Genomic DNA, 27,995 nt, shown 5'->3' on the forward strand with positions numbered 1-27,995 from the left:
TAAAAATTGAACACTTGTTAGTAAACTTGTGGCAACACAGGCTGACCGCGATTTATCTTCCCTCCACGACAGTTACACGTTAAAGAATGCTATAAGTTACTGGAAATTATCATTAACGTTATCAAAATACGCTAAATACGTAAACATTATTATTTTAAACTTTACCTTTCGTGTTGTTAGTTATTACCTTTTGTATTCTCCTGAAGTAACGTTAACCAGCGCGCGCAAGTTAAAACGGAAGTACGTATACCCTGCTTTGCGGAAAAGCGGAAGTTTTCTGACGTCATTGTGAAAAGGGCCTATTGTAGAACCTATTGCCTTATATTGTTTCCATGGCGACGCGTTGTCACGTGACACAACGCAGCCACAATAGAGCTTTCGTTTTTCTTTTTTTTTTCTTTTTTATTTTTAATATCCACGAACGTGCTCTCTAGATTTTGAAATATCTGATATACCGATTCTGAAATATGCGCAAGTAAATGTATTTGGAAGTTTAAACACTTTTATAGTGACTGCGTTAGTTGATCTATACCGGGTGATGGGCGCCGCCATGTTAGTTCACGCTGAATCCGAGCTGTGGGATTTTCAGCCCGCGAATTCATCCTCTCCTTCCGAAAGACATTAAAGTAAGTCTCCGGTGACCTGGGAGAAGAGCAGATTAAACTTTATAGTTACCTACACATTGTGTATATGATATTAATAAAACATGCCGTCAGATTATATTTGTAGGATCATTATTGCCGCTTCCATAGACATCAGCGTGTATTTTTATAAACTATAAATGCATGATTTTGCTAGTACTTATGTGTATTTAAATGTCTGGAACCTAAAATAAGCATTATATGGTTGAAAACACTGAGTAGTTATAATAATATGACAAGAGATCAGTGCATCTGATCTGGCTCAGTGCCAGCCAAAGCCCAATGCAGATTTGAATTCAGCAGCTGATCACGTGATGTGCTCAACGTTTTAATCACACAGGTGTGATCGTAAGCTTCAGGGACCAGCCAAGAATGATCACACTGGTGTGATTGTATGCATCAAAGGGTTAAGCGAATCATCCACAGACTGTAATGTGAATTGTAATGCATCTACCTGTTAATGCAATGAGCTTCAGAAACTGTGTTCAGAGAGTGGCACACAAATGAGTGAGGCTGCGGAGCGGGCGGGAAAACACGGATTATTTAGTGGAAGTGGTAACAGAAAGATTGTAGCTGGGGTAATGGGGGGATTGGTGAGAGGGGCACTTCAGTTGGGGATAGTGGCTCTAGCCACTGAGCCACCCCCCCATTGCATGGCCCTGGCTTTCATCAACTTACAGGTTATAACTTTTATTGTAGCTATATGGGTGTTGTATATCTCACAGTAACACACTTCAGGACTAAAGTAGCAGGCTTACAGCTCTGTTTATTACAACAGTTCGCATTCAGGTGACGTAGGATGCAGCTGGAGCCAGGTGAAACCGCATTCCAAATTTTTCCATCTGTAAGGAGATATGTTGCCGAGCCTTTCTGAGCCACAACCTTAAAAGGCTGAGTAAACTTGGAATGTCCTTTCTTGGTGATTCCAGGCTTATACACAGTAATACACACAAATGTCCCAACTTTAATCTTTGGAGGTTGTGCACTATGTCGCTGTTCCATGTACTCTTTCATTTTGTTTTGTGACTGTTGGATGATTTGTTTCAGATTATGTTGATTCTTTGGTGGGGCCATGCATGGAAAACCACTCACGTGCAGTTTTGTCTTAATTTGCTGGCCATGCAAAAGCTCAGCAGGTGACAGTTTTGTCACAGCATGTGGAATTGCTCTGTATGTATGTAAAAACTCAGTCACAAAAGTTTTCCACTCTTTACCTTCGATGCTAGTGGTCTGTAAACAGACTATTGAACACTGTATTGAAGTGTTTAATCTCACCATTCGCTTGGGGGTAATAGACAGAGCTATGGTAAAATCTCTGTCTGCAAGGCATGCTTTAAACGAATTGTGAGCCATTGTCGGTTACGAGTGCAAGCGGATTTCCCTCTCGACTGAATGCAGCAGACAGGACCTTCACGACAGTTGCAGAAGTACATCAGGTGCGAACGCAATCTCTGGCCATTTGCTGTAGTAATCAATGTGTCATAGCAAAGCGACTTCCTGGAGGAGCATTATTCAAGAGCCCAACTACATCAATAGCCAACTTTTCACAAGCAGTTGTTGGAATTGGCACAGGACAGAGTGGATCTACATGGGTATTACCATTTTATCATGCTGGAGGCAGGTGGAACAGGCTTTGATGGCATTTTCCACCTGACAGTCCATGCCAGGCCACTAATACAAGTCTCTCAGCCTCTGCTTTGTGTGCACCATCCCTTGATGGGTGGCGTGCACCAACTGGATGAACTTTGACTGCAATGCTTCTGGAATGATCAATTGATGTGTCCCCTGATTAACTGACCCATCATGTACAGACAGCTCATTCCGAAGACGGTGATAGGGAGCAATAGATGAGGTTTTCGTGCTATGAGGTCACCCCCTTTCAATGCAAGCCTTCACCTGTTGAAGAATAGGACAGGCATCACATGTAGACTTAAGGTCCACTACAGTAACAACTGCAAACTCAGGAGACAGTACTGCCACCATCTCAGGCTCTTGCTCTCGGCTGTAATCAGTGACAGAAAGGGGAAATCTGGACAAACAGTCAGCTGTCACATTGTCTTGTCCAGGCTTGTATTACATGCTGTAATTAAAACACAGAAGGTGCGCAGACCATTGGGCAAGTCTCATGCCTGCGTGTCCAAGACCCTTTGTGGAAAGCAGCGTGGACAAGAGACTGTGGTCAGTGCAAACAGTAAAGTGGCAGCCCCAGAGGTAGGTATGCCACTTTTCTGTCGGCCAAACACACGTCAAGGCCTCCTTTTCTGTTGTAGAGTACTTCCTTTCGCAATATGACAACGTTCTAGATGCAAAAGCAACTGTTCTTTCAGTAGTGCCATGACTCTGGGTAAGCACTGCACTGATGTCATAATTTGAAGCATCAGTCCTGACTGTTGTCCGTAAAGAAGGATCAAACAACGCAAGGTCTGGGCTAGTAGTGATGTATGTTTCAGGTGGTTGAATAATTTCTGGGTTTCATCTGTCCAACAAAAGCCAATAGACTTTCGGAGGTTCCAAAAATGTTGCATAAATGGGAATAAATTTGGAATACCAGCCGGCAAGTCCGAGAAAAGAACGCAAGGACTGTGCATCATGAGGAGGAGGTGCTTGCTGTATAGCTAGAACATGATCTGGATTTGGATGCAAGCCTGAAGTGGAAATGACATGGCCAAGGAATGGTAGCTCAGTTTTCCTGATGCTGCACAACCGCTGTAGTACGGATTGAAGTCGTTTCTCATGTAGCTCTGGGTTGTCACCATAGACAATGATGTAATCTAGATAACATTGCACACCATCCTGACCGGCCAAACTTTGAGACATCATGCTTTGAAATGTGCTAGGTGCTGAGGCCAGCCCATAATGGGTAACAAAAGCCATCAGATCCCTACTATCTTGATGCAAGTTCACTTGGTGGTATGCATTCTGGAGGTCTATCGTAGAAAACATAGAGGCTCAACATAATTCTGTAAAAACTTCCTCAATGTGTGGCAGAGGGTGGCTGTCAATGATTACAGCTTTGTTTGGCTCTCTTAAGTCAACACAAAGTCGAATTCCTACAGATTTTTTTTTGAATGACCACCAGTGGTGACACCCAAGGAGATGAGTCCCCTTTTGCTATGATGCCTTCAGATCGCAGCCTCTTTAGCTCTTGCGAGACAATTTCTACGCAATTTCTGTTGGACAGGTGGCACATCCGAACGCACATTTACTTTATGTGCAAAGCCAGCAGCCAAACCCAAAGGCTCAGTTAAGTTTACAGCAACGTGGCCTTTCTCTGCAGAAGATGCAACAGATATATCAAGATGCAAAGCAGTGAAGAGATCCATACCAAACAATGGTCCGCCTGGTACAATGTAGAATGAAGCCTGCGCACAGTGACACTGATAGCTGACAGCAATGGCAAGACACCCCAAAACTGGAATAGTCTTTTTCATATACGTCACCAAATGAACATTAGGCACAGTAAGGGAATCATCTGAGAAGTGCTGGTGGTACAGATGCTATGGGAGGATGGAAACCGCTGAGCTAGTATCCAAAAGCAGTTCAGTGTTGACTGATTTTCCAAAGAAACAGTACACGTCAGATTTTGTTTCTGTTTCAAAGGCAGAGGCATTTCAACACTTAAGACCGTTAACTAAGCACAGCCACCTCTTGGACATTGCAGGTGGATGCAGAAGTACGACTCTCGCAAAATGTCCCACTTTACCACACTGTCTGGATTGTGATTGTTTAGCTGGCCATTTAGAATAGATTGCTAAATGTGATGTAGTGCCACAGCAGAAGCATGTTTTTGCATCAAGTTTTTTCTGTGATTGTGATTCATTTGATGGCACCTGATTCTAAACTGTGGACTTACGTGGAGCAGATTTCTGTCACCACAACTGTTTTGCACCCTCACATGATCCAGATCCATGCACCTCTTTAACTGAAGTTTCAGTGCGTTCAGTAGCTTTAGCTTCAGCTACTGCAGACTCAATTTTCCTTCACTTCTTCGTGTAATTTACGCGTTGTGTCTAAAACTGGCATTTTAGCGACACCCACTGTTCATGCATGTATCTCAATACACCACAATGGGCGCTTACTTTTTCTTGTTGTTTAATACAGTTGGTCAAAATCTCCTGATATAAACGATTAAACATACAAAAGTATATTGGCTACAACTAGATGTCAAATGCTAAGATTCCTCTCCGCTCTTCAAACACACACGCACAAAAAAATAACCAGCCTTTACGGACATAGTGTTTGAGTAAAGAAAACGCGGTACCTATTCAAACATCAATTATTTATTTACCCTTGCATTGTGAACAAGCGGAGCTCTGTCTCCAGGCTATATGTATATGTATGTATGTGTGTGTGTATATATATATATATATATATATATATATATATATATATATATGTGTGTGTGTGTGTGTGTGACCATGGATCACAAAACCAGTCACAAGTAGCACGGGAATATTTGTAGCATTGTAGCAATAGCCAAAAATACATTGTAGGGTCAAAATTATCGATTTTTCTTTTATGCCAAAAATCATGAAGATATTAGGTAAAAATCATGTTCCATGAATGTATTTGTAAATGTCATACCGTAAATATATAAAAACTTAATTTTTGATTAGTAATATGCATTGCTAAGAACTTAATTAACTTCAAGGCGATTTTCTCAATATTTAGATTTTTTACACCCTTAGAGTCCAGATTTTCAAATAGTTGTATCTCGGCCAAATCTTAAGACCATACATCAATAGAAAGCTTATTTATTCATCTAAATCTTCATCTACACTTATGACTGGTTTTCTCATGAAATTGTTTTCTTCATGCCTGTATCACTTGTCATTTTTAATTGATTAAATTGCTTGTAAAAAATATTTTAATCTAATATGAATATTGTACAAAGTAACATTTATAACACTGTGAAAGTGAAAAGCAGGCACAACAATGGCCATACAATTAACATATATAATAGAACTAAAAATACATCATTTTCAACATTTTCATTATTTTTCAGAATTCACACTATAACATGAAAATGGTGCTTTCAAATGTATCCTCTTTGGAGTTGAGTTTGAGTGGTCGAGTACTCTGTAAAAGGTAATAAATTGAGTTTACTAAAAAAAAACTGTGGACACTGATTGCCTCAAATTTCTTAAACAAATGAGTTAATCATGTTTAAGTTGATAGAACTTAGGCTTACTACAGTGTTTTGGTAACTTGTGCATTAAGGTTACCAGAAAAGAAAATCTGACAAATTCAGCCAATTTAGAGATTGTAGTTAAGTTTATTGCACAGAACTCAAACAAAACACTTCTCTTAACAATTTGCTTGTTCATATTGTTAGACAAATGTGTGAACTCACAAAACTCTAAACAAGTTTGTAGAGATAGAACAAGATTACAAGATCTCTGATAAAAAAAAAAAAATACAATAAAGTTATCTTAAAGACTAAACTCAAAAAGTTCAGGCGATCGTCTCGCAGCATTTCAGTCATATTATGAAAAATGATGAAGTCCCTCAGTAAATCCTATCATCATTTCATCTCTCACAAAATCATTCACATCTGGACACGGAATCATCTCACAGACACAATTCCATTTCGCGATTTGATTAACTGCACTGACCAACGTTTGATTTATCCAAAACCTGCCTAATTTCGTGACATTCCGCATTATACACCAAATATATTTTGACAGGATTCACAGACCCCACTTTAAGAACCCATGGATTATAGTAGAAGATTTAGAGTAGAGTTTAAGAAAATGCATAACTCACCCTCAACACCAAATGTCAGAATTCAAATTAAGAAACTGTATAGTGGGTCTGAACTGGAGCATGTTGTGGAATGGAAATGTCCCTGAATGCAGCTTTAAATGTTTTAGGTTATTCTTGATGCTATCAGGCTTGTCAATCACCTCAATAGTTACTAACATTCATTTCAAGGCAACAAATGTAAAGTGTATTTTTCTTTTTCTTTTTTTTTTAAATTGTGTTTGTTCCCTCTGAAACTTGACTGATTTTGCAGTTGACACTTTTAAGAAATTATCTGAAATCCATACACACACTGGGCCTCATTCATGAAACACGAGCAGAATGTCTAAATGGCATTTAAGGTCACAATTGTTGTCATTATGTGCTTTCATCATTGTTATAGATCAGGGGTTGTGAACGCCGGTCCTGGAGAGCCGCAGCCCTGCAGAGTTCAGTTCCAACCCTAATTAAAATGCACCTGCCTGTTGCTTTCTACTAACCCTTCAGACTTTGATTAGCTTGTTCAGGTGCGTTTGATTAGGGTTGAAGCAAAACTATGCAGGGCTGCGGCTCTCCAGGCCTGACATTTGCCACCCATTATAGATCTTCTCAGTGTTATATAGTTCCTGCATTAATCTTCACACTTTATGCAAAAGTGCCTTACAAATGAAAAACATGACAAGCAATTTATCATACAAGAGCAACAAATCCAACAGTACTGAAATTACAGGTTTCACAAGTAAGCTTGAGCAGAGTACTGTAAAAGATCTAACCAGACATTTCATGTAATTTTACAGTAAAATGCTGTTAATTGTACAGTTTAGAAGTAAAACAGAACAAATCAATGAATGTGAATGACTCTGTGCACCTTTTATATACTATATATACTTCTGCTTGTGGCCAAGGTAGTTGTGATGAGCTTTGATTCTTCATTTGGATTTCTCTTTAACCACCTGCATTATTATGGTGGATGTCAGTATGTTAAAGGTACAAAACAGATTTTAATAGCAGTGTGCATTGTTGAATTTACTGGTTTACATTCAAATATTCTTGTTTGTAAATTACAGTTTTGTAGTGTAAAAAGCACAGTTTTTGGTCGTAAATGTTTTTACAGTTTTATTTTATTTTATTTTTTTTTACAAAATTATTCTGGCAACCACAGCTGCCAAATTGTTTTTTTTGTGAAAACTACAGAATTTTTTACAGTGTGGTTTAAGTGTTCATGGGAAGACTGTACCTTCAGCTGTTTATTAAATGTCATAATGGTCTCAGTAGATTGTGGAGGCTCAAAGCTTGTATTAACTCTAAGCAAAAGAGAGGATGAAGGCTCTGTAAGGTGATGTAAAAATCTGTAAGATTTTATGGATCCACTAGGTGCTGCTCATTTACTGTTCACAGAGAAAGGGTGTGCACATAAACCTGGAAGAGTGCACATCAAGAGTCCTAAAGGCCAAAGTCCAAGTTAAAAGATGGATGGTGAAGAGATTAATAATTAGCATATCCAGATATTATCCAGATGGTCTTTTGAAAGCATAAACCAGCAAAATAAATAAATAAATAAATAAAAATAATAAATAAAATAAATAAAAAACACATAAAATCATTTTTTTTTTCCCCAAATCTCCTATGTAGGTTGAAAATGAGATTCCAATCAGACGTTTTCACATTGCTTCTCAGTCTAAATGCTCTGGTTGCTCAAATCAGATTTCAGATTATCATGACCCCCAAAGATAACAACAAATATGGTGATGAAAATGCCAGAAGTGTTAATTCAGTATTCAAATGATGCCAAACCTGGCTGTGACTACAGCACTGAACATCAAAATATATACCAGTCTCCTCCATCGCACTTCCAAGAAAAACAGAGTTTCACACCGTGACTTGACAGAGTACCAATTTATATGAAAACATAAAAAAAAAATACTATGAAAGGTGGAGTGTAATGAAAAGATACGTATTTATTTACAAAAAACTACTAATCTGACAATAATCTTTAACTTTAGTTGCTCCTCAATAAAATGTAATGAAACACATATAAGGTGAAAATACCCAAGGTGTCAAAGTGACGTCAGGTCAGGTGAACTGCAAGAAAGTCATGGCATTGACCTACAGTGTAACAAAAAATAAAAATCTGTTGGATCCTACATTCATGTCCTAACAATTAAAAACTCTGTTTGATCTGTGGCACCATCATCCTGCAAGAAAACAAAATCACAATCAAAAATAAAATCAAGGTTTAATCACACAAAGTTGTAAACTGAATTATAAAAGAAAAGGACAATAATATAAAACAACAGCTCTATTTTGGAAGCACAAGCACATGCTCAGACACACACTACAGACTAAAGGAATGTATAGAAGCTGAGTTTGTTTACACATGGAAATAAGGCACACCTCACAGTAATACAATATATCTCACCAGACTCTGAAACCAACGTGCACAGAATGTTGTATCAGCATTTCTCTTCATCCTGCGTCTGAACTGTTTTAATAATAATTAGACATTTAATAAACCTAACTGCATTTAATATACTTGAATGATTTGTTTGTTTGCTTGTTTGTTTGTCATTTAATTTTTGCATGCCAATACTTGCCTTTATATACTGGTTGTTTACACTTTCTGAGGAGGTACATCAAAAATACAGCTACAGCTACAGCTACAGCTACAGCTACGAACAACCCCAGCAGTGGCGCTAGAATAAAAATTCATGAGATGTGAATGCTCATCCAGTGGTGTAATGCACAGAAAAACAGTAATTAGTGTAATCTGAATACAATACAGTTTAAACTTTAAAGAAAATAATTATTGTGATAGAATATGTCATTGATCATATTACATTTCACCTAAACAGGTATCCAAGTAAAGTACTTGAATATTTAGATGTTTCAGTTGGGTCTTTACTTTACAGCTCATGTCTAATATTCTGCAGTATTTACAATCATTAAAGAAATTATTTGATGAACATCAAACTTTCTTGAAGTATTGGATGTAGGGTGGGACTAAAGGCATGTCATCTTTTAAAACATAAATAGGCTTTAATTTAATTAAGAAAAACGTCACATCTTGATTGGTTAAACAAACATTTGTATATGATCATTTCTGTGAACAATGAACTGTCAGTATGTAAGATAACATTACAAATGAAAGAACACAAATAGATGACCTTAAAGTCTATGGACTAAATATTATAAAACACAATTTTGATTAATTTAACACAATTAGAGGAAAAGATATGATACCTGGACATGGCTGACAGAGTTCACTGATGTTGAGATGTCTGATCTGGTTGCTGATGGGATTCTTGATCACACAGCTGTAGGTGTTGTTATCCTGATATTCCACCTCCAGAGGTAGAGAGAGACTGATGCTGAGATCAAAGGCGCTGATGCTGGACAGTAAACTGTTTCCTTTGTACCACAAGAGAGTCACATCACTCACATTCACCACTGAACACAACACTGAACAATTAGACACTGATGAACATTCAGATGATGAAGAAGAAAGGTTTGAAGAGTCTCTGGTGATGACAGGAATGGGTAGAGGAGCTGGAAAACAAATTAATAAATTATGACAAACAGTACAGATTTATGAATGTCGTCTGATTTCTAAACTGTGAAAATTTTTTAAAACAATCTCATAACATCAGTCAACTCTCACAACATCAAAAATCAGAGGTGCAAAAGCAATGTGAGGTTAAATTATGACAAAATGTTAATTTATTAATTAACTCTCCATTTAAGACAAATTAATGTATAACCAGCATGAAAGTGTTTAAGCAGAAAACCACATACCATAAACTTTAACACTAAAACGCTTGCATGTTTCTATGTTTCCTTTTCTGATGATGGTAAATTCATAACGTCCAGTGTCTTTTTTGCTTATGTTCCTGATGGTGAGAGATCCTGTCTGACAATCAATCTGAAATCTGTCTCTGAATCTCTCATCATCACATTCAGTCATTTTCTCTTCTTTGTTGTAAGCCTTACATAGAAGATCTCCATCAACAGACTTCCACTGTATCAGATCATCACGTTGTATTTCAGTAGCATTGGGGTAAAATATCACGGGTTCTCCCTTCATCACTAAAACATTCTTTTCAACTGTTACACCTGTAAAACACAATTATCCAGTTTGAACTTGATAATCACTGCAATGTGAATTCTTCTCATCCTGTTATCATTACTAAGTGAGAATTTCAAAGGGTTTGCATATATTGCATTATAAATTCTACTCACATGATCTGGAAAAGAATTGTTGTCGAGTTTGAGTGGCCGCGTACATGTCGCTGAAGCTCCAGATAAAGTGTGATCTGCTCACCTTGTCCTTAAACCCCTCATAACTGTCAGAGGTAGAGATGATTCTTTCATAGACCTCAGGGGTGTGAATATTTGAAGATCCAAACAGCCATACAACATGATCGCCTCGCTGCGTTTCAGTAATATCATTGTGAAGAATGATGAAATCTCTCTCAGTCACTCGTGCCATCATTTCATCTCCCGAAAAATCATTCACATCTGGTAAAAAGTTGAATTAAAGCAATAGCTATAATATGTGATGAAAAATGTTAATGCATCTGAAAATTAATCTTGCAAAGTTGCAAGTTTTTTGTTTTGTTTTTGTTTTTGTGATAATCTATTAATCAAAAAGACAATTCTCAGTTTAGTAATAACTCTTTTGGTCACCAAGAGTTTTGCAAACGTTTTCAAACGCTCTGTGTACTATATGATATGACGATAGTTTTTGTCAAATGAAACGGTAAAATGCTCCTGAAGTGACTAAAAGCAGCTCTTGAGATTTAGTTAATGTGTTCAGTGTCCGCATATAGTGAGATGACAAGACACTGAAAACACACGCGTGTTTGAGTTTGAGTAGATGAAACCGAGCGTCTGTGTCATTGATTCACACAGAAACGTATTTAAATAGTCTTTTGCGGTTTAATATTCACAGACACGAGTCCATATCGCAATTTGATTAAGTGTACCGACGTACTTTTGATTTATATCCAAAACCTTTTTAATTTCTTTACATTCCGCGTTATACAGTGAATTCCATTTTGAAAAGATTCCTCGATTCCGTCTGCGTTTAGCGCATTGCTGAATTTCATGATGCCCTAAATTTATTTCGCGAACCCCCGGACCCTACTTTCAGAATCTCTGGATTACTAGAAGATATAGAGTTAAAAAAACAAACATGACTCACCATCCACACACAGATCAAAACAGAAAAAAGCAAGAAAAAAATTCAAATCCTTCAATAGTTTAAATAGATGAAGAGTTAACGCGCTTCGATCGGATGTTCTACTGTTTCTCATTGTAAAGATGATACCAGCAAACAAACTGGAGAAAACTTCATTTATTTCATGGAAGTGTCCTAACTTATGTCATCTACTACAAGACAATCCCAAATGAAAACGAAAAGTGCACCTGCGTAACACGTGAGTTGTGACGTGGACAGATGTGTCAGGTCTGTTTGGGCATTAATGTTGATCCGGGATCAACAAAAAATTATGTACTTCGTGAAATCAAGTTCTCCTTTTTTACTTTCAACTTACTACTATCGATGTTCATGCAAACACGTCTTTGTTTGTCACATGACTATTTGGATACGCAAAAGACAGCAGTCAAAGCCATTCAGTTGAGTTTCACCTGTTTACAGAAACTACAATCCAGCTAACAGGAAGCATTCTCAGTACTTTGGCAAATGTTCAAGCTATGGGATCAAATTCCCGCCCAATGTATTACAGTCATGGATAAAAAAAATAACAAGTGTGAAAACAAATTTTAAAAACGCAAGTAAAAATATACACAAAAATATTGCACTAAATTTAAAAATGAAAGCAAAGTTTTCAGAATAGCAAACAATGGTCATGGATTGAAAAGTAATAAGCGAGAATCAAAATTTCAATAACGCATTTTGAAAAATAATACGCATGAATCAAAACTTTAAACACATTTAAAATTATATTGCACAAAACTGAAATATGAATGCAACATTTTCCGACTTGCACACAAAATCATGTTTTCCTTGGTTATATTTCTCAGTTTTTTCTTCTTTTAGACATTTTCTGCTCATATTTTTTGTATGCTTATGCAGTTTTTTCTTCGTTCTTGTTTACACATTTTGCGCTTCTTTTCCCAAATGTCGCGGTTAGAGTTTCATGTAAATTAGGGCGGGTTTAAGCATCATCACCATCATCAACATTGCTTTCATTTCAGAATTTTGTGCAATATATTTTACTTGCGTTTTTAAATTTTGTTTTCACATTTGTTATTTTTTTAATCCGTGACAGCAATACATCTGGCGGGAATTTAAAAGAAAAAATATCAAGCTTCTCTCAATGTTAAGAACAAACATTCTTACAGAAACTGTAACAGAATGTTTGTTCAAAGTTATGTGGTCTTTAATAATGATTATACGTTTATGGAATTTATTTTGTGAAATGTTTTACTTGAATGTTCATGTAACTTTTTTTTTTTTTTTTTTTTTTTAAATGTAAGTACTTATTTTAGAATATTCAGAGAATAATGCCCCCCTAATTTTTGCAAAATGATAGAGAGGAATGTGATCGAAATATTGCATAACCAAGATTCTTAGAGCATATTTTTGTTAGGGAAGGACTTTTGAAATGTCAGCTGGAAACACTAAATGAGAACATCTATATTGACCACCAAATGACAAGAATTCAAAGAAACTGCAGTGGGGCTAAACTGGAGCATGACTGGAAATGTCATTGAATGCAGCTTTAAAGGTTTGTAAGGCTAAAGGGTGACTAAATAATGGGCTAATTTTCATTTTGGGTGAACTAACCCTTTAAGTCAGAACAGTTACTATAAAACTCCACATAGCTTTTACAATCTATGCTACCTTCATCTCACAAACCCTACAAGCTTTACACAACCAGAAAAAAAGAGTAGCTTGAATAAAGATAAGCAGCTTGACTCAGTATGCTTTTTTTTTTTTTTTTAGTTATTTTTGTTTCATGTGTTTTATACCTAAACAATATTTGATGATCTTGCGTGAGAAATGCATCTGATGTATTTGCATTGTATTCTTTTATGAGGATGTACTATAGTACCCTACTCACCCCAGATGATCAGATTACTTTAATATCCAAGTGTTTTTTTAATATCCATGTTTCTTAATGTTTATTTATTATTAATTGTAACAATTTTACATTTACAATTTTTACATGTAAAAAGTGAATGGATTTTAAGACATTCTGAAAAAAGTATTGAGCATTTAGGCCTAATACAAATGTATCATACTTCCTTTATTTGAAACAAGATACCACAACATATGAAATTAGAAATAAACAAAATAATAATAACAACAACAACAACAACAACAAAAATCTTAAAAAGACAATTGACCCAAGACAAACAGGCAATAAAAACAGCATTGTTAAGTTAATAATACATGGTTATAATTAATTAATAATAAATGTTCTATCCAAAGAGTTATTTATACAGGTTTTTGAGCCAAATCACCAGAGCCATAATTGATGAACTGGTTCAAAATTTCAGCAGGAGGTTCTCCAGAAACAGGACAACATAATTAAACACTGAAGATACAGAAACACTGATACTGTATATTATAATTTTCAAATGTTCAAAATAGATTTCAACTGTACACTATGTGACTTAACTCTCATTTCCAAATTAATAGTTCTTTCCCAATACAATCACAAGTCTAGACAAGATGGTGCTTTGTTTTGCTGGCAGCTCTGTCTCAAGTCTGGGCAGGAGAATTAACTAGAAGAAAAGGAATATGTTATGAAAGTCTCTGACAAAATGTGGCTCTGTGTCCTGATGTCTGTCTGTTATGCACTCAGTAGAAATGTGTTTAAATTATTCAGTTATAATTATTCAGCATTGTCAGGTCATCATTTTAGTGTTTTCTGCTCCATTAGATTGCTGTAAGAAAATAGAGTAACAATTAAAAAAAAAGAAAAAGAAAAACACAAGGGAACAGTATTGATGAGAGCTACACACAGTGAAAACTAAAGGAGGTGGAAGAAATAATTGGATAATAATGTAAAAAAAGAAAATAAGAGTAAAATGTTCAACTTCTAATATTACTTAGATATTTATTTTTAAATTCAAATTTTATCACCACTTACTAGTGCACACTCAAAATTGCCATTCCACATATGGTCTTATATGCAATTGTCATGCATTTCTGCCACATTTTCAGGAATAAAATATGAAGATTTTAAAAAGTAATGTTTATCTTTACTAACACTGTAAAAGTGAAAAGCAGGCACAATAACAGCAGTGCAAGCTTTGATAGCTGGGAACAATATTCAAAACAGGACTTAACATGCATCATAATTTTCAAATAATTCATCAATTTTCACAGTCCACACTACAGCATGATGGTGGTTTTAAATGTATCCACTTTGGAGAAAAAAAGATGTGCTTTCAAATTTATCCAAATTCATGTGGAAAAAGTAGCCTCAATCACCAAGTGTAACTAATTACTGTAAACAGAACCATTTAAGCTATGAAAATCTGCTGATATCTGATATCTGCAAATGTAAGTTGCATCTGAAAATATTTTATCTGTGATTTTCATGCTGTCTTATGAGTCTTAATGTTAATCATTACAATGTAAGTGATTCACAAAAACTTAAACAGATCATCAGTAAATGTACCTACACATGGCTGACAGAATTGACTGATGTCCAGATGTTTGGTCTGGTTGCTGAAGGGGTTTTGATCACACAGCTGTAGGTGTTTTTATCCTGATATTCCACCTCCAGAGGTAGAGAGAGACTGATGCTGAGATCAGACACACTGATGCTGTTTCCTTTGTACCAGGAGAGAGTCACACGACTCACCACTGAACACAACAATTGTTGGTAAATTCGTAATGTCCAGTGTCTTTTGTGCTGGTGTTCCTGATGGTGAGAGTTCCAGTCCGACGATCAAGCTTAAATCTTTCTCTGAATCTCTTATCATCACATGTAATTGTTCTTTCATTGCTGATTTTAGCTATACATAGATTCACATTTCCAAATCTCCACTGTATCATATCATCCACCTGTAGTTCAGAAGAATCAGGGTAAAAATTCACAGAATTTCCCTCCATTACTGAAACTTTCTCAGTAAATCTCAGACCTGCAGAACACAATTACAGTCTAAACTGTTACGATGCTTGAAAATAATCTTTGTGGAAGTCTTTTACTTTATTGGAGAGTCACTCTACTTACATGTTCTGGTTAAGATTTGTGGCACTTCCACCAGGAGCAAAATAATAATACTGTAACCTACAATTGTTCAAAAGACAATGTTCTGACATCAATGGAGAGCATTTTTTTTACAGAGCTGCAACATATTAAGACGTGCTGAACGAAATCAGACTACGAGTTTAAGGTAAAGAGCCTAGACGATCATTGTCAGTTGTAAAAACAAAACCACTTTGTACTCACCTTGCACAGAAACTGCACCGTAGAGGGCAGCATCGCTTATGTTTAGGTTTTTGGATAAAGGATTTGTTAGGGATTTTGCAAAAAGGTATGATCTTGAAACATGATAATTGTACGCTTTACCTACACTTAAAGAACTAAAATCACGCAAGATTTATTATAGAGAGAGAGAGAGAGAGAGAGAGAGAGAGAGAGAGAGAGAGAGAGAGAGTCATACAGATTGTATCTAGATTGTAACTATATAATATGTAGTTTACAGAAGCTCCAAGTAGCTTATAATGATGCATTGAGAATTTTACTGAGAGCTAGATGGCATAGTGCAAGTGAAATGTTTGTGAGTGCAAGAGTAATCATTTTAAAGCCTTAATACGAAATCGTATGTAGATTTATCTGCCGGCTTATGCTTCTAATTATGAGATCATTGTGGGTCTTTAAAATGAACATTTTAAAGACTCAAATTAACATGTTTTTCTTTAAAATTAACATTTCTTTCTTGCTACTTTGTATAGGTTTCTATGTAAGTACTGGTAATTCTGATGTAAAGCATATTTTTGTTAGATGGGAAGGACTGTTGAAATGTCAGGTGGAAACACTAAATGAGAGCATCTATATGACCAGCAAATGTCAGGATTCAAAATAAGAATGTGGGAATGAATGAACCTGAGCATGTAGTGTACTGGTTTTAAAGGTTTGAAGTTATACTTGATGCTAGCAGGCTCATTAATCACCTCAGTATTTGCAAACTTTCATTTCACAGCAACAAATGTAAATTGTACATCTATTTTTAAATGGTATTTTTCCCCTTTAAAACTTGACTGATTTTGCAATGGACACCTTTTAGAAATGATCTGAATTTCATACACACATTGCTGTTATTAAGGTACAGTTACACTCTGTGTGCTTTAGGGAGCAGCATTTTAACTTCATTTACAACATTTTAGATATCAGCAGAGTAGAGAAGAGAATTATGTTTTTTGAAAAACATAAAAATGCAGTTTTCTGTGAGGGTTGAATTTAAGGTCATGCCATCACATTTTGTGAGGGATATTTTGTCATTTTAAATATCACATTTCTGTAATATTTTAATTACATTCAATTATATAATAGCACATTTGAATATTTATATTTTAATTTAGCCAGTTTAGACTTTCAAGTGATTTTAAACTGTTTAAGCCTAAGAAGACATGAATGAACTGAATTTGGTACTCATACTGGCTTTCTATGCAACACATATGCAACATATTGCAGTCTTAAAGGGATAGTTCACTCAATATTTTTTATAATCTACAGTAGTCAGCATTTGAAGTGGATCAAAAAATGTCATCAAAGTTGTCCTAAGGCAAGAATGGGTATAGTTTTGGTTAGGACAACTTTGATAAAATGTCTTAATTTACTTCAAATGTTGACTATTGTACTCCCAAGGTCATTGAAAACCTGTATATATATATTTTTTTTATTTATTCTAGGCAACATAAAAGATACGTTGGGAGCTAAAAACATTGAACCTGATTACCTTCCTTATTAACTGTATGGGGGAAAAACATTTCTCAAAGTATCTTATTTTATTGTTACACAGAAGAAATTAAGTCTTATACGTTTGGGATGGCAGATTTAAATAATCAGTCCAGTACATTAAAATGGCATCAGATCAAATGAATACAGCTTTATTTTTGGTTAAATGAATCCAGTTACACTGAGATATACAAAACTTAAGAATGACATAGCTCTGCTAGTTAGAGTTCGGACGAATCTGAGGTTTAGTGTTTATCAAGTACACAATGTTGATGATGAAGGTCATGCTTCACAACTTGAATTTTGGTCATGAATGTTGGTCATGCTTCACAACTTGCTGGTGCTTCAAGGTGGTTTTACTAGCTGGTTGCTTTCAATAGTAATAGCAAACCTCTCCTAATTTGAGGCATCATTCATGTCTGGAGCACAATCAGTAACTGTAACGGTAACTATGTATAGTTATAATGATGCTTTCCTTAAACGGACTGAGCTGTCTGGTTCCTGAATACTGAACGCAGCATAAAGTTCCTGGTCCTGAGGGAATTCTGCATCAAACATGTACAAGAGTTCAGGCTCTGGGCTCATCCTATAGAAGAAAACAGAACCAGCTTCACGGTCCAGGAACACACCAATTTTTCTGGTGGACTCTGTTTGAAGTGGTTTAGTTAGTGATTCAGTTTTTGTGTCATGAGCCACACTTAAATTTTTAGAGCAGCATAAACACCATGACATCTTATTGCGTCCCAGACGTACGGAGTCATTCGCACCCTTCCTCTTGATTCCCTTACAGGCCACACCTATGTGCACACCTGTCCCGATCACATCCGCCATAAAGAAGCAACGTCCTGTCAGCGGCTCGCAGCACAGGACCTGGTTGCACTTGTCAAATCTTTCGCCATTAGCAGGACGATGTTGTTTTTCCATCTTACAAACAGCTACTGTGTTGTTCTCGTTCAGATGGAGGTATTCGTTTGCCGTCCGAGGGTCAAATGTGAGCGTGACAGCATCTGAAAACAAAGTAAGATTTTTTTAGAAAATGCCATCTTAGATATCTACAATTTGTATTAGCAGCATATTGTGTGTATATGACGTAAAATAATATAGGGAAGTCACATGCCATATTCCATTATAAACAGCATTTTGGTCATTCTTTTATTATTTTAATAGGGGAGGTTTTTATGAACTCTTATAATTTAAAAAAAACACAGTTTTTGCACTTTAATAAATTTATGTCACACCGCAAGAGCTTTGAAAATAAAATGGAAAAAGGTGTTAAAATGGTGAAGCAGTTATAGCATCGCCAAATACACATTCATCTACATTTTAACCTACAAAAATCTTAATGTTGACCCATTTAAACTCACATTTGTACAGTCCTGGTTGGTGACTGCAGACTCCTCCGGTGTAAATTCTAGATAGAGTTAGATTTAGAGTTAGGGTTAGTATGGCTTATGTTAAGACTAGTATCACACCACTGCACATTTATTGAAGCACATTTTCATGGGATCCAGTGGATGTTCATTCACCTTCCACATGAACAAATATCAGATAACAGCTACAGTACCTCAGTGAGGGCAGCTTAACCGTCAGTTGATGAACTTTCTTTTCCGTGATGCTTCCAAGGTCATTATACTGCAGGTCCAGCTCTCTCAGACTGCCTTTCAAAGATGACAGCAACTTCAAAACTCCTTCTTTAATTTGACAGCCTGAAAGTCTATAAAGCAAAATCAGATAATTACGTATTTAGTGTCACAGCATCAGTTGGTGTACCCAAGACGGCCACTAGATAGGAACTCCTCCCAGATTACTGTCTTTTGCTATACCTGACCTCATGACCAAAACGTACCTGTAGGAACGTTTTTGCGAGACACGAATACCTATCAATATATACATATCACTGTAGTTTCCAAAAGAAATGAACACGAGGCTGTGATATTTAGCAAATGATTTTAAATCTGTGTATCATTCGTTTCAGTCGTTTTTTGATTTCATATTAGGAGAAAAATTAGAAAACAGTTCCTTTTATGAAAAAAAAAAATTCTGATTATTATTTTGTTTTTCGTTCATTTGTTAAAAAAGAATACACAGCCGAGGATCAAACTGTGCCGTCATCAGTTCTTCCTCATAATAGTCCTCTGCTGCAGCTGTATTGATTCTTAACACATTTATTGCAAGTACATTTAATAATTTTATCATCAAACAACCAGACTAATGGATGGCTTGACGCAGTTGACCGGGGCAGAGCCTAGACAGGGCTTTCTTCTGTGTAGACATTCTATGCTTTGAATCAGCTGGGTGTGACAGGGTATGATATGACAGCTGTCATAGCCTACCCTGGTCACCCAGTAAGTTTGTTTGAATAATTAATTAATTCATTTTAAAATTATTATTTTAAACACTGATACAAAAAGGAAAGGATAATGCACTGACTAGGATACATAATAGGCCTATAACGTTCATGCAAGAACTGTCATTCTGACTCTTTAACAAACCAGAGAACAACAGAGATATTCAATACATACTCTTCTGAGTTGAATAATGTAATCTTGTATTTTATTAAAATTTAAAACAATTTTAAAGCAATATGCATTTGTGTGTGGCAGGAGCTGCTTTTAAATGAGTAATGTATAATAGTAAGCAGTAATCGTAAATGAAATCGTTGTGACTGTTTACACTGAAAAAACACACTCCAACATATATGCAATATTATCAATATTATTGCCAAATAAAAAGTGACACCAGAGTCTCCTGACCAAGCGTCAATTACCCTTACAACATCTATTTAACTGTTTATTTAAAGTAGTTTACAGATCATTTACTCAATGGTTTTACCATTGACTTCCACTATATGGAGAGAAAACCTGAAATTATTTCCTCAAGAAACATAATTTCTTTACGACTGAAGAAAGAAAGACATGAGCATCTTGAATGACAGGGGGGTAAGTAAATTATCTGTAAATTTTTGTTCTGGAAGTGAACTTTTTATGCAGCTTGATGTTTGTAGTTACTTTTACTTACTTCAGAACTTCAAGATGACACTTAGCACTCCGCAGCCCAGCTGAGAGGATTTTCACTCCTTCATCTTCTAGATTATTGTCACTGAGATCCAGGATTTTCAGATTCACATTTGAAAGCACATCTTTGATGAGATCCATGTCCTGACTGTGGAGGTCGTTGTGGCTGAGGTTCAGCATCTGAATCTGGCATTTGCGATCACAGAATGCTCTAGAAAGTTTCTTTAGTGCAGACAGTCCAAGACTGTTGTGGCTCAGATCAAGATGAATCAGGCGAGAGTTTGGTGAGGTCAAGAAAGGCACCAGGATATCACAGTGTTTCTTTGTAAAGCCGCTTCCTTTGAGCCTGTCAATATTGTTACAATTTTGCATGTGAACTCTGTTAGAAGATACACTATGAAGATGTTTACAAATGTTTTTGTAATACTTACATGGCCTTTCTGAAGCATGTGATGGCTGGAGAGAATCTCTGAAATCCTTCCAAAGTGATGTTGAATTTCCTGAGGACAAACTCATCATGGTCTGTATCCGACATCACAAACCGGAAAGCCAGAAGCGTGCACTGGAACAGTGTGAGGGGCTTTTTGGTCTGTGAGTGTTCAAGATCTGGCATCTGCAAAAGAGATCTGTCCTTGAGCTCCACGATGCAACGAACAAGACTAAAGCATCTCTCAGGGGACAGATCTTTCCTCCTCAGCAACTTAATATGCTTAGTCACTTTTTTGTGATCTTCTGAACTACTGTCTTGCAATCTAGGCAGGAGTCCTTCGAGTATACGTCTGCTGGAATCACAAGAAATTCCGAAGAGAAAACTGATAAAAAGATCCAAGTGTTCATTTGTGCTTTCCACTGCCACATCAATCACGTTTTTGAGAAAATCCGACAAATTCGAATTTTGCTCCCTTTTTGCTTTAGTCAGTCCCAGGGAGTCTTGATTTCCTGATAGAAATTCATGAAATGCAAACAAGGCTGCAAAGAATTCCTGGACACTGAGATGGACAAAGCTGAAAAGTTTAGTTCTGTTATATCCAAACTTGCACTCAGAGACACAGATAATGATGCCAGGATATCGAAGAGCTTCATCAGGAGTTATATAATATTTCCTCAAGTCTTCGTTACTGAAGATGGCATTCTGCTCCTTCAGCTTCCAGTATGCCAACGCTGCCAGTTTCTTAATCAGTTCTTTGTGCTGTATGAGAGCATCTTCTGGTGACACATTTCTCTTTTGATATTTGTTGTGGCTTAACCCAGTCTGAATTAGCAGATAGTGGATATACATTTCTGTCTGATCTGAGGGCATGTCACTGTCTCTATTTTGACTTTTAATGATGGTTTTCAGAACAACCGATGAAATCCAACAAAACAGAGGTATGTGGCACAATATCCACAGGCTCTTGTGAGACTTCAGGTGACAGGTGACTTTTTGGGTTAGATCTGGATCCTCAAACTGCCTTGTGAAGTACTCCTCCTTTTGTTCATCTATGAATCCTCTGATCTGTGTGACATATCCCTGTCTGAAGATCTCAGATGGAAGCTGTTCAGCTGCCACGGGCCGGCTGGTGATCCACACGTGTGCGGATGGAAGCAGTTTTCCTCTTAAAAGGTTTGCTAGGAGGATATTCAGTGTGGCCTTTTTAGTAACATCTGACAAAATGCTGGTTTGAAAGCTTAATTTATTTTTGTATTCATCCAGACCATCTAAGATGAACAGAACTTTTCTATCACAGATCCTTTCAGAGATCGGCCTCGCCTCATTGAACTCTGGGTAAAAGGCACAAAGCAGGTCAAAAAGACTCTGGTTGTCTTCCTCAAGCAAGTTCAGCTCTCGGAATGGGAGGAGAAAAACAAGCTCTAGATCCTGATTGGCTTTTCCGCTTGCCCAGTCGTGGACAAACTTCTGCACGGTGACCGTTTTCCCGATTCCGGCAATTCCTTTTGTTAAAACAACCTTCATGGTTCTAATTTCATCCAGGGGTGGATTAAGAATTTCATTGTAGGTTATGACTGTCTGCCCTGATGTGTTTAAATCATTTGTTGTCTCAATCTGCCAGATCTCATGTTCTTTATCACCGGGGTTCGAATCATCAATGATGAACAATTGTGTGTAGATCTTATTTAGAGAGACTGACTGTTGTGCACTTCCCTCCAAAATCCTCTCAGACTCCTTCATCATCCTTGCTTTCATCTTATTCTTTACGCTCTGAAGAATTTCTAAAAATCAGGACAAAGTCATGTGATTAATAGAAGTATTGCACTAATGAATGAACAGATTTATTAAGCAAGAGTTTTGACATGTCTCTTCTGGGTCTTACCATTGTTGTTTATTGAGGTAGAGTGAGATACCTGTGGCTGAAAAAAACACACGTATTAATATAAACAGTATATATAATTCTTTTCTAAACAATATTACAGTATTTTAATGATTAGAAACTCACCACATGCACGTTCACTGTAACATCACCAGCTATTTTGGCTCCTAGTATGTTTGGAGCAACTATTGTGCCACCATTCTTCTGGTCGATTCTTAAGTCCTCATGATATTTATTAATATGTTGTGGAATGTCATTATGCTGTTGAAGTGTCATTTTTTCAAACTGTGTTTCAATGCTGTTACCATCTGTTTCAAAAATAAATACATAACCAAAACAGTGCAAATATTGCAGTGAAGCCTATCCACCTTTTTCTTTTCATAAGAGTGGGTGCAGCCAATTTGTAAAATTAATGGGTCTGGTGTCCAGTCTCATCTGTGTCCAGTGACTTTTAGCTGTACAAAACAGCTAATTTTGCTGCTACCATATTATTTTACTGTATTATCTTAAATATGAGCACACTGGTCTGTAGTGCAAACAGTTTTACCGTTTACTGCATGTTGTTATTCTTCTTGTTATTTCCCCATTGTGAAATGGGACCAGACCAGAAGTCTCACCACCTCCGTGTTGAAGAAAATGGTGGATTAAAGATTGAGCATTTTCTAATACCAAAATAAATGAAAAATATTTTCATACTTTTGATCCGTCTGCTTCTTAATTCCATATTCGTTCTCTTTCAGAGGGTCTTCCAACCTCCCAGTTGTTCAGCTCTGTTAGGATAAACAGTTTATGATTCATTTTCATGTTTTATAATTAATGTTAACATTTGAAAGCAAATATAATGACCTTATTCTTCAGAAAAACAAGCTTGTCACCACCATAGAATATTTTTTTCATAGAATATTCATAGAATATTGGAATATTGTCTTCGAAATTCACTTTGTGTGGTAGCTCTATGCGTTTATACGGCGTTGCTGTCTAAGTGGATTTATGTATTGTAGAGTTAAGGAAAGTTATCGTGTGCATTGTTAGCTAATGTTTAAAGCAAATGTCTTAACAAATGTTAGTAGACCAGATTTTAAAACGAGCGGTTCATTCATAAATCCGTGAGATCACTGTGGAAATACAACCAGAAGGGTTACACAAGGAAAAATAAGTCTTTTATGCTCACCAACGCTGCATTTAGCCTATTTTATATAAAACAGGCCGGACTGGAAAATCGGTAGGCCGGTCTGTTTTTTTTTCTGCCCGCGAGGGCCGGTGTTGTCATGCCACTGGGTTGAAATATGGATGCTGTCCCTAGGCTGCCTGCACTGAGAGCAGCCTCACTCTTTTTATTTCTTATTTTCTCGCAGCCCTCGGAGCCTGCAGGTTAAAGATGACCTAATTATTTTTTGACTCCCCCGACAGCGGCACGTTTGCTCAAAATAAATAAATAAATAATAAATACAAATAATACAAAATAAACAAAAATAAATAAAATAAAATAAAATAAAATAAAATAAATTATGTTGGAGATACGCAAGCAAAAAAAGATAATAAAAAAATGAATAACAGAAAGTGCAAAGGCGGCGCTGAAAATGCCATAATAATAATAATTAAAAAAAGCTCTGGAAAAAATCAAATTAATTGCAAGGCTGTAGATAACAGTGCACTATTGCAGACTTATATACTGAGGTTTTAATAACATAATTTTAATGTAGTCGTTAACTAATGCGGGACAGTCTACTACGGCATGAAACTCCAGGGCTGAAAATGAGTCCCACTCCGGCCCTCTCAAAAATACAGATATACTGTCAAAATTTATTCTGACACCTTCAACATTTCTCACATTCTCACAATTTATTTGCTATAGTTTAGAAATTGGTAATAACATATGTCAAGAACTCAAGAGTTAAACTGTGTCAGAACAAATTTTGACAATGTCAGATAGCTTTGATAGAAAGGTATGTAGCGAATTAGGTTGAATAGTTGTCAGCTGTTAAATTTAAGATCATTTAGGTCTACCAATTACCAAGCAATGTTTAATTTTGTTCAGTCTGTGGTGCAAAAGGGTCGCATTAGCAATTAAATAAACGTTTAAGAAAAGCATGATCAGGTCAAAATGGCTGAATAATCTTTGGTCCCATTTTTTTTTTTTTTTTTTTTTTTTTCTTTTTCTTTTTCTTTTTTTTTCTTTTCTTTTTTTTTTAATTATTGGTTTGACTAAAATATTTTATGGAATCTCTCATACTTTTTCTGGATTATTTAATGCACTTACTTTCAAATGTTATTAATTAAATGCATTCTAGCTGAATACAAGTATTCATTCTCACTTACCCCAAATATTTGAATGGTACATCGCAAAAATATTAAGCAGCAAAAATGTTTTCAGCCGTTTGAAATCAGCATAATCAAATGTTTGGTAACATGCTCGTTGATCAAACACAACATACTGGGCTTTTCGACGATTTTACAAATGGACACGATTCTCCCATCACTATAACCGGATGCCATAACTGCATAATATTTTATCTCATACGTTTTAAATACGCATTTCTTAACAGTCTGAAACGGAAATATCCTACCTGTTTGATTCTGGCGCTTGATCGGTTTCTTCTATTATAAAAGTCTCTTCTTCTCAGCAATTTTTCATGTCGATTGTGTTGCGCTGCATCATTGAACATTTATTTGTGTTTATATTTCTGTAACTATAAAAACGAAAGTGTGCGTTACGTGGATATTTTGTATGATGCGTTGAGAGGGAAGATGAAAGGCTTTTCAAATGGTCCCCGCCTTCAAAGACTTCTTCCGTGGTATAACAGCCTGTTGCATCATGTCCGATCTGCCTATCTAATGGACTGATATTAAAAATAGTGTATGCTCCCGTGTCACTTAAACTTGGACACGTTTAAATTATCGTCGAACGAAACCTATATTGTAACCTGTGGACATTAATGTAACCTATTAAATTGTGTTGTGTTTGATTTATTGAATCTACTGCTATTGATTCACCGAATGTATCAGATAAGTAAATGACATTTTGACATTATTTATTTATTTTTACCTTAAGAGTCTTTAAAAGAGTGCTGTTTGATCTCTTTGCCTAAATGTATGGTGACATAATAAAGTTGGTTATGTATGTATGTATGTATGTATGTATGTATGTTATAGCTAAGAGCATACAAAACCAATGGCAGGGGTAAGTAAAATTTAGGAAAGTGTTATGACACCGTGAGACTTGGCTTTAGAGTTGCTCGATGTAAAAAGATTGTACAGGTAAATATACAAGTAAATACATACATAAAACTAAAAGGAAGGATTAGGACCCTGAAATAAGTTTATAAAAAATATTTTTGCTGTCGGCGCCAATTGTAGTTCAATTTTATTTTATTTTATTTTATTTTATTTTATTTTATTTTATTACAAACATTTATATTAAGAAACCTATCTGAAGTAAAAAAAAAAAAATACTTACAAAATCAGGTTAGGCCTACCACTTTTTAAGATTTATTTTTTGGCGTGTTTGCATTTATTTCGATAGGACAGTAGAGTAATTTTAGGAAGCGAGTTGGGAGAAAGAGAGGGACGGTAACGGAAAGGTCCGGGAGCCGGGACTCGAATCGGGACGCCCCGAGCGCAACGGCGTTGTATGTCTGCGCGCTGCCAACAGGTTACCCTATTTTAAACTGTATTCTGATACATTATTTACAAATATGAGCTACAAATTTGAACAAGTATACAGCAAATTGAAACATTTTATAACCGTGAAGCCAATTGTTAGGTATAATAGCTAATCCAATTTGATTCAGACTCCATCGCCAACAAAGAAAGCGTGGATAGTCTATTTAGAGTCACTGTTGTCCTCAGCTCATTTTTCATTCACTCAAATTTAATTTATAAAATAATTTTCAAATATTTTACTCCCTTCAAAGAAAATTATGTTTTCAGAAATGCGACAACGAGTGCATGATCTTGTTTGCAATTACATATGTGACCCTGGACCACAAAACCAGTCTTAAGGGTACATTTTTTCGAAATTGAGATATACATAGTCTAAAAGCTGAATAAATAAGCTTACTATTGATGTATGATTTGATACACATATACACACTATTTAAAAATTCTGAATCTGAGGGTGAAACAAAATTGTTTCTGCAAAAATTCTTAGCAATGCATATTACTAATCAAACATTAAGTTTTGATATATTTAAATTCACAAAATATCTTAGTGAAACATGATATTTACTTAATATCCTAATGCTTTTTGGCATAAAACATTTATAATATTTACCCATACAATGTATTTTGGCTATTGCTACAAATACACCCGTGCTACTAAAGACTAAAGGTTACTAAAGGTTTTGTGATACAGGGTCACATATAAGCCTACAGTGCTTAACAAATTTATTTACCCAGTGTAAGGTTTGTGCCACAGCTACCCTAAACTAAGCTCTGGTAATTACCAAAATCATGTTTTTATGTTTCCGTAATGGTTAATCCACCAGTATGTGTAAGTTCTTTAGTCACAATAGTGTTCTAATGCTAAAATATAATTATTGTTGGAACTGAATTGATTCAAATATAGATTGCACAAAAGTTTAACCAAAAGCAAGTCTTTGGGAACAAGTGTGGAAAAGTAATAATAATAATAATAATAATAATAATAATAATAATAATAAACTATGACAGCAAGAATACAAGCTGTTATCAAGGTATCAAGGTCAAATGAGGCCAAACAAAACTTTAAATATCGATGGGTGAAAAACAGTTTCATTTCAGCTAAACAGAAAGTGTTGGCGCAAAACCGCACAGCATGCTACTAGAATCTGTTTGAGTAATATATGGGCGGCGTCAAAACGAAACCAAACTGGTTCACGCAGTATGTATGATTAATAAGGGGATTAATCGCACATCATTTGATTCAACAAAGCATCCATCGAACTGATACGTTTTGACGAAAAGGTAGCTAGGCCATGTCAAGGTAAACGTTTGAGAATGTATTGCTGGTATTACCATAGAAAATTTACAGTATTTGCGTGGTGCCCCTGGTCCAGTTGCCCACATTATTAATCCTCCTATGTATATATTGGTGCTTAACATCTTAATCAAAGTTTTGATAACCAAATAAAACATCTTTGTATAACTCTGTAAACTGTGTGATGAAAAGCACAAAGAATGGCAAAGAATGCAAAGAACGGATGTCAGTGCAAGCAAGAGCTGCTGCACAGCTCTCATCTTTGAACCTGCAATACAGTCTCATCAATCTGCCTCTCTCTGGTCTGTGCCGTAAAAAAAAAAAAAAAAAAAAAAAAAAAAACTGAAGTAAGCAGACAATAAAATATTCCACTAGATTACTGCACTTCAGTC

General features: G+C 36.0%; 2 protein-coding genes across 11 annotated transcripts in view; both read right to left on the reverse strand.

Moving 5' to 3' along the window:
* LOC127153924 (CD48 antigen) overlaps nt 1-11,772 on the reverse strand; it is a 95,788-nt gene extending 84,016 nt beyond the window's left edge. For all 7 annotated transcript variants that reach the window (XR_007825377.1, XM_051095230.1, XM_051095229.1 and 4 more), the window contains exons 1-4: nt 11,584-11,772; nt 10,620-10,898; nt 10,176-10,493; nt 9,823-9,929 (exon numbers count right to left, since the gene is read on the reverse strand). Coding sequence is in view for 6 of the 7 variants with exons in the window: in XM_051095230.1 (XP_050951187.1) it covers nt 9,823-9,929; nt 10,176-10,493; nt 10,620-10,898; nt 11,584-11,695 (816 nt within the window). In the remaining variant the exon portion in view is untranslated. The remainder of the gene's footprint in view (nt 1-9,822; nt 9,930-10,175; nt 10,494-10,619; nt 10,899-11,583) is intronic.
* Nucleotides 11,773-17,694: 5,922 nt separating this feature from the next.
* Nucleotides 17,695-25,411, reverse strand: LOC127153182 (NACHT, LRR and PYD domains-containing protein 3). Of its 4 annotated transcripts, none has more exons than XM_051094138.1 (9): nt 25,214-25,411; nt 23,343-23,416; nt 22,773-22,954; nt 22,650-22,686; nt 20,769-22,548; nt 20,342-20,683; nt 18,888-19,037; nt 18,688-18,734; nt 17,695-18,330 (listed from the first exon to the last, which is right to left on the reverse strand). In XM_051094138.1, exons 2-9 carry the CDS (start codon nt 23,368-23,370, stop codon nt 17,783-17,785), a joined length of 3,114 nt encoding a protein of 1,037 aa, XP_050950095.1. In that variant the 5' UTR covers nt 23,371-23,416; nt 25,214-25,411; the 3' UTR covers nt 17,695-17,782. The 4 variants fall into 4 exon arrangements, with proteins under 4 accessions (XP_050950095.1, XP_050950097.1, XP_050950096.1 ...); XM_051094140.1 differs by having other exon boundaries at nt 23,194-23,416; XM_051094139.1 differs by lacking the exon at nt 25,214-25,411 and adding an exon at nt 23,818-24,000.
* Nucleotides 25,412-27,995: the final 2,584 nt, after the last annotated feature.

Source organism: Labeo rohita, chromosome 22 (assembly GCF_022985175.1).
Source record: "Labeo rohita strain BAU-BD-2019 chromosome 22, IGBB_LRoh.1.0, whole genome shotgun sequence".
Lineage (NCBI taxonomy): Eukaryota > Metazoa > Chordata > Actinopteri > Cypriniformes > Cyprinidae > Labeo > Labeo rohita.